Source organism: Botryllus schlosseri, chromosome 4, assembly GCF_051294905.1.
Source record: "Botryllus schlosseri isolate E-star chromosome 4, Bs_hap1, whole genome shotgun sequence".
In the NCBI taxonomy this organism is placed as follows: Eukaryota; Metazoa; Chordata; class Ascidiacea; order Stolidobranchia; family Styelidae; genus Botryllus; species Botryllus schlosseri.
The window spans coordinates 6,298,491-6,310,147 of NC_137239.1; the positions used below are offsets into that span (position 1 = coordinate 6,298,491).

At 40.6% G+C, this 11,657-nt stretch overlaps 1 protein-coding gene across 1 annotated transcript; it reads left to right on the forward strand.

The window, feature by feature from the left end:
* The first annotated feature begins 2,092 nt into the window (after window positions 1-2,092).
* On the forward strand, window positions 2,093-11,180 carry LOC145436906 (uncharacterized). Its single transcript, XM_080314097.1, has 4 exons — window positions 2,093-2,202; window positions 2,851-2,883; window positions 5,391-6,209; window positions 9,959-11,180. The coding sequence occupies exons 1-4, from the start codon at window positions 2,181-2,183 to the stop codon at window positions 10,801-10,803; spliced, it is 1,719 nt and encodes a 572-aa protein (XP_080170223.1). The 5' UTR covers window positions 2,093-2,180; the 3' UTR covers window positions 10,804-11,180.
* The last annotated feature ends 477 nt before the right edge of the window (window positions 11,181-11,657 follow it).

Here is an 11,657-nt window from a genome sequence, read left to right on the forward strand (position 1 = left end):
GATCATCTATTTTGGATGATAATAAGATAATGTAGCATGTAGCTCAGAGTTGTCAAACTCGACTGACGTCGCGGGTCGAATTCAAATATACAGATCACTCGCGGGCCGCACCAGTCAAATGATTCCAAATATTACTAACTCTTAACTCAATATATGCACTTTTTCGCATTCTCGAAATTGGGTATTAATGTCAGCGATTTTCTCCTGTCGATAACTACAGTCACAACTCTGCTGTCGGGTTGTTATATGTGGCCTATGAACATACTCGAAATTTGCTATCTTGAAGGAATATTTATTAGTAGTATTTCTTACTACAAATTCGAGAAATGTGTTGGATAAAATCACGCAATTCTCAACATATACTCAGAATTTCTTCGCGGGCCGAATGAAATCATTTGGCGGGCCGTATGTATGAGAGCCTTGATGTAGCTAGAGTTACTGACTATTTTATTAGCAGTTTTACGTGTGCTTGAGCGATACAACGCATTTTTGCATGCATATTTAACTTTATATTCGTTATTTGATTCAAGATCAATGACCAATTGATCTCTTTAACACAGCTAGTAAAATATAATGAATTTGAATGATCACCCATACTTCGAAAATTCAATTTGACTTGACTTGACTTGACTCGAGTCACCTCTAAAAAACGACTGACTTGACTTGACTCGAGTCACCTTTGAAAATCGATTGACTTGACTTGACTCGAGTCAAAATGTGCGATGACTCGAGATGACTCGTGACTCGAAGGTAGTGACTTGATCGCAACACTGGTTATTACGTTAAAGTACAAGGAAAGTTGATCTCAGAAGGGTAGAACCTAAAGTCGTTTCTAACTTTTGAGGTTCGCACAGCGCAGGTGAACCGAACGTTAGGATCAACTTCGCGAGTATTACTATTATAAAATATCTGTGTTCAGTTGTTTTCTAGTCACGCAAAGTGCGAAAACGATCTAATAGTCACTACCGAACAACAGCTTCGCGCTAGTATGGCGCTTGACTTTTGTACTCCACCAATACATAGTTGACTGTATGGTCAGGAAGAGCCCCTGAGGGCAGACTTGTACAAACTCTCCATTTTTCAAAATTCGCGCCTAGAACCAGAACTAACTACCTTTAAAACCCACATTAACGAACATTGGTGTGGTGTAAATGTACGCTTACCATATTTTGAAAATATAAAAAGAGGACACTTTTTCAGAAATCTGCAAGAGGCAAAACCGGAGTAGAATTCTCAAAAACCGGTGAATTTTTCCCACTTTGTGATCGGTTGACTAAAAAAAAAGGTCATATTTTCGCTCAGAGCTGAATTCACCGTTTTCCACTCCGAAATATCCGCCAGACCGTCACTTCTGTGCTAATTTGCGGCATATCACTCGCAATTTGCTCTAAATCTGACCTAAATTTTCAAAACAGAGGACAAAAGGGCGTCCTCCGAGGACACTTTCAAAAAAGTCAAAAAAGAGGACAAATCCTCTTAAAAGAGGACGTATGGTAAGCCTATGTAAATGACCAATTGACCATAGTAGTTGAAGTCGAACATTAAGTGGAGCCACTTTTCTCCTTAACCTCGTTGGCATCAGTGACTGCTAGCTTCTTGGCGGAAGTTGGTAAAAACCAAAAAGGCCCGCAAAATCGCTTTCATCGTGTCCAAACAGGTATTTCAAAGAGTAATTCCCCGACTTCACGGAATCCTGTACCCCCACGTCCGAAACCTGAAACCTGTTACGAGAAAGCCATATGAATATAGGGATCTTATTAAACTCCCCTTTCTCTATTACCTATCTCAATCGGTGACAAAGGCAGCCCCTATAGCCCTATGTATATACCAAGGATTGTACTATAGTTCCGCTGCACTCAATTTGAACTAAACGAGCTTACTCGACCTTTTTCAATTGTTAGGCTTTTTAATGACTCAGATCTAAATCCAAATTTAGACACTCTCCGGTGGTCTGCTGGGAATTGATATGCAAAATTCCCTATTCCTAATTCCTAATTCCTAATTCCCTTTGCCTTGTCAAGAAATGAGGTGTATTCCCAACGCAGAAGTAGACTATATAGTCGGTTGACGGGTTGATATACACTGCCAATACATTTCCGCAGTGGGGCATTGGTAAAGAAAATTCGGCGACAGCATATCATCCGTGAATACATCACAACGTATCGCTAGCCGTTAACAAGATGAACGAATACCAGGGTGAAGGTGAGATCAAATAACCACTAGTGATACTGTTCAAGTGGACTTGTAAAGCGTGTACCCTCTACCTATATCATATAACTAACATGTGTAACATAGCAACTCCCTCGTTTCAAACTATTGTCGAACATGAATGCTACATCTCAGCGACTTTGCTGTTCGACAGGAATCCATCATGATTCCAAGTGTCGGCGGTGCTGAGTGCCGTGCTAATTTTTTGAGACAAATATTTCTTAGTAAACATATAAAACAACCAGTACACGGAGAGGCTGGAAACGATCTATTATAAAACATACTAAAATCCAACGCTGTATCCTTAACACTTTGAACAACCTAAGCTTACCAACACTGTATTAGCGCATATTAGCTCCGATAGGCTAATACGCACGACGGCTGGAGGTAGATATTCTCATTGGCAGAGTATCAAAATATTCAATTGCGTTGAGACCCAATTGACTGTGCACAAGCGGGAATCGCCCTCGGACGAGTTATTGTACATTGTACAATTGTAGGATAACAATTGTACCTATTGTAAATTTGCGACAAGGACATACAACAATATAGTTACAAGCCAGAGAGCCTATAACCTGTGATCGCCCTCTTGCTGTTATCAGAACGCACGAATCCTGTTAATCGGTCATCATTTTATCCTAGATTTGGAATCCCCCAGTGTTGGAGAAATGACAGGTGAGCGCATTATGGTAATAGGGACTATAACTGCGTTTTTTACCCTTTATCAACTTGCACTAATCTGTAAGCCTTCGCCGAACCCCAAATTGTCGATGAGTCATATAAACGAAAGTCTACCCTCTACCGCAGTGGTTCTTTACCTTTTTTCGTCCAGCGCCCCCTTTCAAAAATTATCGTGCTCCAGCGCCCCCTCCCCCAACTTCATATTGTAAGGAATGAAATAAAGACAATGAGTAAGAGGGAGGGCCGTAACAGCACTTCGTCAACCCCCCTAAAAACGATTGCCTTGCGCACCTATAGCCTGATAAACCGAACTTCTGAGGGCTTCGCCCCCACGAACCCCATATCCTGATTTTGATGGTCAGCAAAGTTTGTGTGGCCTGGTCGCCCTAGGTACCAAAATTTCCTGTAATGCATGGTAATAATTACATATTTTCTGTAATGCATGGTAATTACATTTATAAGTAGCTATAAACATTTTATCCTCTCAGCCCACGTAATCAGATTTACCAGTAGCACTGAGTGAGCTGTTGTACAGGAAAATCAAGGGCACGTAATTGATAATTAAACATATTCGGGCGTGCCCGCAGGTACAATTATTCGTTACCAGGGCCGTAACAGCACTTCGTCAGCCCCCCTCCCCAAACAAAAAACGTTGGTCCTGGGCCCCCATCGGGTGATAAACCAAACTTCCGGGGACTTCGCTCCTAGACCCCCATTAGGCTGTCCGCTATTTGCTGATAGCCTGTTAGTAGGGCTGGGCACAATGATTCGAGTACTCGAATCTGAATCGAGTATTAATTTTAATGATTCGAGTCGAGTAGTAAAAGACGATATTTTCGAGTACTGAAATTACAAGCTCCTCGCTACTGAAAGTTAATTTATATAGTTTTGCTGCTAGTTTCCATTAAGGATGGCTTAAAACACTTTTTGGCTGCATTGAAGCATACGAAACATAGTACAAAGCTACAAAGCTTACGTGAAAAAACTCATTTTCGAAGTAATAATCATCCCATAACCTTGTCACGAAGTGCAATGAAATCGGTATGGTCGAAAAAATATCAAAGCATTTTTAATGTGATGGATAACAGCCATTATATTCTTTGCTGTGGCATAAACGGTACATATTTGAACTTTGATATACTGCATTCTGTTATGACGTCATAATGTGTGATACTCGAATACTCGACTCGACTCGAAGCACAATACGTGATTCAGATTCGAATCACTCAGGTACTCGATTTTGCCCAGCCCTACCTATTAGGTATCTACATTTGGTGTCCATTTACTAAGGGAGCTATTCTCGCCTAGTCGCGCGAAGTGCGAAAAATTAATGATTGAATTGGTCAATATCATCGGGAATTGCATGTAAATTGAGATCAATTTTTATCCTCTCTCTGCTCACGTAAACACATTTACCGGTAGAGTTGAGTGAGGTGCAATGTTCCCTCTAAGCTGCGCACGTGCGCAGTGCTGACAGGGTCTCTGCGCACAGAAAATCTACGTTGCGCACAACAAATCATGAGTTATTACCTTTTTTAGTCGTTGCGCACTGTTGTCCAAGGGTCAGCGCAGTGAGTTGTTGAGTGTGCGCAGACTCATTGAAACTTAAAGCGAACATTGTGAGGTTTCTTGGAAACTGTAGAGCCCTTTACTAATAATTAAACATATTCGAGCAGGCGAACCCGTTGGTATGACTTCGTTGCATGATGTTATTTCGTGACCCCCTGTTTGCAATATCAAAAAATATAGAATCGCTCAACGGGGATATCGCCCAACAGGAATATCCCTGTCGCCCAATCGTACTAAACTAAAAGACGCACACGATTTCAGATTGGTATTGCTTCACTGACATATAATTTTTGCCTGCCAGATGGAATTCGTCTTCTGGGGTTCAGATTGCCAAGACAGGAACATTCGGTGTCAGTCATTTGGGCGCCCATGGACAATTAAACCTATATGTATTTTGAAGGCTATATGTAACGAAGTTTTCGGTGTTAATTTGCTCTGAATACTCATTAAGGATATGTCCTATCACCACATCATCTACTGCGAAGCCATTTTTCTCCAGCGCCCCCCATACCGCCCCCCTGAGCCCAGCGCCCCCCATATCGCCCCCTGAGCGTTTCCGTCCCCCTTCAAAATTGCCAGCGCCCCCTGGGGGGCGCTGGGGGCAAGGTTAAGAACCACTGCTCTACCGAAATACGAAAGTTAAGAAATGCGATGCTTCACCTTGGGTCTTATACATATCGGATATAGAATTTGCATTTCAGAAGGACGGGGTTTCGATTTCGAAACCCAATCTCACCAGCGTACGCCACTATACACACGACGTACTGCCACAACATTCACAATTGCACTACTGATTGGTTGTGTATATGTACAGACTAAATGCACAGAATTTTCGCAGTCTAGCTTAATGTCATGATATCATAAATATCGATTCTGTTATGGTGATAGATAAAACTGCACTGAAAACCTGAAGTTGTTTTACCGCTGTTCAGATACGTTGCGGAGACGCAGTATTCCCGAAATCGGTTGTGGAAAAGTCTTGCGTTTCCTAGAGCTTCTGAGAAACAGATGCGGCAATTCAATAAAAAACGCCCTCCAGGTCGCCGAAGCTGAGATTCGCTTGGAAAGAGGAAGAGAATCAGAGACCATGCAAGCAGTGGGAGTCATCCTTCGGAGTGAAGTTACTGAAGCGAAAGATGTGCGTACGCTGGCAGAGAAATACGCACTAGACGGAAAGCACACATGTCGCTTGCAGGTTCTAATATTGTATCATTGGGCGAATGAACTCTATCAAACCGAGAGTCACAGTACCAAGGAGAAAGTGAAATGGATAAGGAGTCTAGTTACGGACATACGCTTAAAAGCGTATGAGCTCGCGGGAGAAGAGCACGTCTCTTCTAAATGCGCCGCCATCTCGCACGGAGCGAAAGTAGCGGAAAAACTTCTCCATACGATACAGAACATGACAGATGTCAACGAGGATGAAAAGAAAAAAGTTGAAACTGAGTGTAACTATAGAATTGGGGACATATATTTTCGATCCCGTAAATACGAGACCGCTTTGAAGTTCCTGCAGACAGCTGTGTATATGTCACGAGGGATCAACCGCCGGGATGAACAGGAATGCGAACTTCTCTTCATTTTGCGTTGGACTCTCGGTAATTGTCATTATCGGATGCGAGAGTTCATCAAAGCAGAGGAGTCTTACAATGAAGCGATTGAATTAATTCAACCATTCCCAAATATCGCAGAAAGGTGGCTTATAATCGTCAATGAAGATCGTGACAAAGCAATGGAGAAGCTGGATAAGGGTACGTTGATGCGTAAAAATGTTGTCATAGTGATCAGCGTTGGTACTCAAGAAGAGGTAGCGATTGCAAATGGGGCTGAGCACATTGTTTCGGGTGCTCCAATCATAATCCAATAATAATTCCAATGGTTCCAGTTGAGTACTGAGGATTGAGAGATGATTATTTCGCATAGTAATAAAAATATGCACTCCTCTACACTAAAAGTTAATGCAGCGCTTTTTAGCCTTTTGGAGTTCCATTCACACTTATTTTTTAAAATAAATTCCATTCGCACAAAATAGCCGAAATTTGTTATACAAAAGAAAAGATGAAGATATACAACATTTTGTTCAGATGTGCAACAAATTGGCTACTATGTAGCTTAAGCTCGTTTTGATTTCAACTATTTCACCAAAACCCTTCTCAGCCAAACAAGTTATTGGGTTTTGTACAAGAAGGTCTACTAGTGCTTTGATGCTGGCCAGGTCTAAAAATTTGTTCTTTATTCCTATCCAAAATACAACGTATTTTTCGCGAGTGAAAAATGCTTGCTGGCAGAAAGCGTTTTTGAGAGCTGACACAAAGATCCAGGAGGTTCCAGTTTGTCGTAAGGTTGAAAAACCCAAATGCTTGTATTGAGGCTTTTGTCTCATGCCTTGCTACATGGAGTGCAAAACGATCGAGAAGAATTAGCACATTAGAGCTCTCTACCTTATAATACGTCGCTCCAACTTCTGTCTCGCCAGTATATGAGAAGAGGAAATAAACTCACGAAACTGTGTGTTCTGCTCTAGCTCAATCTAACTTGTGAATTCGAACAGTTTAATAACGGTAAAGCAGCTTTTTAGACTACCACCAAAATCTGAGTTTTTGTGGCATCTCAACAGTTAGACAAATCTTACCATGAATTCTCGCGATAAAGCCATATTTTTTACGTGTCTCGCTTATTGGCTACAGTACCCAACACAGTAACTTTGGATATGTAAAAACTATCGCAGAATTCATCAAATATTACGCACATATTAACAGATAGCTCTGGCACCATGTCGAACCTAAATTATACCGATTCCGGTCCATACTTTACTAAACCTTGAAGGGGCAAAAATTTGCGTTACAGTAGCTTGAAAATGTGATTCTGTAATGATGTTGTTTACTAATATCCTCGTGCCTCGCGCTAATCAAACAGTTATTACGAAAATATGGTGATTGCTTAGCGAAAGAAATCAGGAAGTCAATTTGACGCCATTTTTTCAGCCTGTCGCAGGTTCAGACGGGCTGATATACTGTATGTCTGCCACTACATCAGCTTTCAAAGCAGGCTGTTGGTTACATTATAATTATAGTGCGAAAATATTAATTAACAGTAACTTGTGAGAGTTATACGATTAGTGGTGCGTCGTAAGTTTTTACGATTGCGTTGATACTACAAAACGTAGCCTACACTAACCTCAAATTAGGTTCATTTGAATAATTCCACTTCAGAAAAATTAACAATCATTCACGATTTTCATTAGCACTTGATCCGTATTTTCATTCGCACTATTCGCACCATCTTCGTCATTCGCATTGCAATATTTTTCATTCGCGCAAGTGCGAACCGTCACACTGAGCACTGAGTTAATGTAACACTGAGCATTAGAGTTTCGATGGTATTTTCCGCCGTGGAACTCCTGAAACCTCGATTGGTAGTATCACAGCATAATTCAGAGTTGGATCAATTACATTATTTCACTTCAATTACAATTACAATTACAATTACAATTACTTTCATGCATGTTTCAATTACATTTCAATTACTCCATGCTAAAAATATCAAATTACAATTACATTTACAATTACTCCTTGCATGCTTCCATTACATTACAATTACAATTACAATTGCTGCTGTTGAACATGTAATTGAATAATCATAAATTCAACCGTGCTCCTTGACAACCGTAGCGTCGTATTCAACAACAATTCAAGTCTAGTTCAGATTGTGTAGTAATAAATGCGTTTATGTGCGTACATAGTATGCTATGTAAGATGTCATTGTGACGTAATATAAGCGTGTTTTGTATGCTCGGTAATTATGGCTCACGTAATTGGAAATGTAAAATGTTATTTACCTAATTTCCTATGGGTTAGGATCAAGGATAGGGTGCAGTATGTCGTTGAAAAAGTATTATAATATATGCACGTGTCGGATTTGCGTATATAGTATATAATTGAAGAAATAATATTATTTTTATCGAGGGACGTAGGAATTAGGATAAGGAGTAAAAACAAAACCGTGCTTTGTCAGATAAGACGTTATATAATATCCAGTGGTCTGGTTAGTTAGCCAGACGAAGTAACGATGCGGCATCGTGATCTGAAATCGTATTGTAGATTGCCAACCCACGGATAGATGCGCAAGATGTGGGTCACGGATGAATGCACCGACAAACGTACTGCAGAGCCGGCTAAAAGCAGCAAACTTTGTAGTCCTAGAGCTGGCGATGCGTCCAAATTTGATGCATCTGGTTTTTATCGTAAGCTATTGATGTACTAATTCCGAAAATACAAAATAAAATCTCGTCAGGGCAATGTAACTGCTCCAAAATAGCCGTTTAAGGCCGACTGTTCTGAAAAGTGAGAGCGCTGCAGCAGCATGACCACAACAATTACCAATTACGCCCAGCGATTGTTCAGAACGATGCCGATTCCCAGACTTTCACGACTATTTTGGGATGGTACCATTGGCTGGAAATATACTTTTATTGTGGAATCAGTGCGACACTAGCTTTCGATTAGGACCATACATATCAAATTTCGACGCTTGGATCGCCAGCTATGGGACTATCAATTCTGCTGCTTTTAGCCGGCTCAGCAGTTCGCTTCTCGGCGTATTCAATCGTGAGTCACGTGTTGCGAATCCATCCGTTGGTTAGTAATCTGAAAATTGTATACAATGGCAGCCGAGGCCAGCATAGCGGTAAAAATAAAAAATACTTTGCCCGTAAGGGCGCAGTCAAGGGCTTCCGCGAATGGATCCACCAAATTCATTGTCGACATTTAAAGAGAATGCATTATAAGTCAATTATTTTATGTTGTGCTTGTCAGGTCTCAATAGCAATTTAGTGTAATTGAAATTGTAATTGAGCAAAATTTTTGTCAAATTATAATTACAATTATAATTACACAAAATAAAAATGCTTCAATTACAATTACATTACAATTACATTGAAAAATGTAATTAATTACATTCAATTACAATTACAATTACAATTGATCCAACTCTGCAGCATATACGAAAAAGGTAGTACAAAGCTGCGGACGTTAGTGAAAATATCATGTCTGTGAGGTTGCATTCAACCGCAACCCACATCATTGTCACAAAGTGCCATGGTAATGGTATGATCGAAAACACCAAATCATCATTAATATGCTGTATATTACTGGCAATATATTCGTTGCGGCTGCATAAAAGGCAGTCTACATATTGAATCGTTCCACATCTGACTTAATGCTATATTATATCGATGATAGCAACATCTATGCAGTCTGTTCAGTATACAGTTACATCAGGCTGCTATGTAATACAATAGGCAGCACGGCGGATAGGAAATTCGATATACAATGTGATAAACAATATATACGTTGCGATGTAATGAAATGATAGCATACAGCGTCGAAATGATCCTTGATTGTCAATCAATCCACCATACACCTTACGACATATCCATATTTGTTTAGAATTTAGATGTTATCTGAGGAATGGCATTTAGTTCAGCCTCTATTTTTCTCAGAATACGTCAACTTTGCGACGCGTTTGAATTCGCTGAAGAAACCAGAAAACCAAGATCAACTACTGGATACAATCAGAGAAAACCAAAACAGCACCACCCTCGAATCTGCCCTCATAGTAACGGAGCATAAAATACGTTACTACGGGGTCAATCCCGAAAGTTCTTTCCAAAGAGTAAAGGACATGGCTCTCCGTGATCAACTGAAAACTTCGGATGAACTACGAGGCAGAGCACACAGATATTATATACGCTACGCAGATCAGCGCCTCCCAGCCCTAATATTGCATGGGATTTCATTCGATATGGCCCTGGAGCAGGATCGCATTGTCGACGACGTTGCGGAATGGGTAAAAGATACAGCCCTGGATGTCTTCCTTATATCTTATGAGCTTGCTGCGGAAAACAGGAGTTCCTCACGAGATATCGCTATGACTTACGGCACCGAGTTAATGCAGTATCTAATGTACTGGCTGCAGTCGTTTGATGCTGACGACAGCATATTACTTCAAATTGCGAAAGCAGATTGCTTTTACTACCTTGCAAATATATACTTTCGTAGTAGACGTTATCAAGACAGCTCCGTTCACTTTGAAAGTGCGGCGCAGATTTTCGACGAACTAAACCATAAAAAGAACGAGCACTACTGCCTTTCGTTGTGGAACATTGCAAACTGCCATTACCGTTTGCGCGAATTTCGAGTAGCCAAAGATTGGTACGTTAAAGCCGTGTCATCAATACAGACAGCCCTGCCGGAAGTTACGGAAAGATGGCTGAAAATTGCGACTATAGACCTGGGAAAGGCCGAGAGAGAAATAAGCCGACTTGAAGGTCATGGAGAGTCATAATATTTCCGCACCAAATGAAATTGTGAATATGTCGCTCTGGCTTAACATTACAATATTGAAGTGAAAAATTCCTGTGAGTCGTATGATTGCTGATTTGTTGTCCCTCGCTGATCGTGATGTCTCCTCTTGTAGTTTGCGAAAAGTTTTTAGGCATTCGACCTTCACGAACCGTATGGTATGTATTACCGTTACTTTTAATTGTTTTAAATAGTAGAGTTTTGCGAATGTCTTTAACGTAATTGATACGGACACATCGAACACCCTGTCATCTTACAAATGATTAATTCCGTCCATTTGTTTGCGATTTTAGAACAGTATTATTGTCTCTATCGCACACGAAACCCATTTAGTCATCCACATACTCTTTTCCACACCCTTCAGGCCAAGTATTAAGTACGGTTACTTTTCCGATGCAATAGTCCGCTTTTCTAGGTATACGAACGTAGATATTAGAATGTTGCACGTGTAGATGCGTCTCTAACAGCCTAGCTATAACGATGTAGGGATAGAAAATAGAAATAGATGTATAGCCTTAATGTATAGGCCAGATTGGTTGATCTTCATTTACAATACACGCAACGGGAGATTTGTTGTGTCTGGACCATACCAGTCAGTTGAGAATACTCGAAGTCAGTCATTACTCGCAACGATACTTTTGTCCAACTCGCCGCCAAGTTGTATCAGTTCTGCGAAGAAGTGATTGCGCAGTACCACGGCTACATAAAGATAGAATGGCCACCAAAGCATATTTATAGTTCGATGTGAGCTTTGTGTGAAGCAAATTGCAGAACTGATCAGTATCATACCTGTATGTAGGCTACCTTAATCCACCGTTAAATTATTCTGAACTTCAG

Excerpts from the sequence above, each read along its gene's own strand:
- LOC145436906 (XM_080314097.1), top strand. The coding sequence starts at position 2,181 with ATGAACGAATACCAGGGTGAAG. Across the intron at positions 2,203-2,850 it reads GAACGAATACCAGGGTGAAG|ATTTGGAATCCCCCAGTGTT; the intron begins GTGAGATCAAAT and ends ATTTTATCCTAG. Across the intron at positions 6,210-9,958 it reads AATGGAGAAGCTGGATAAGG|AATACGTCAACTTTGCGACG; the intron begins GTACGTTGATGC and ends TATTTTTCTCAG.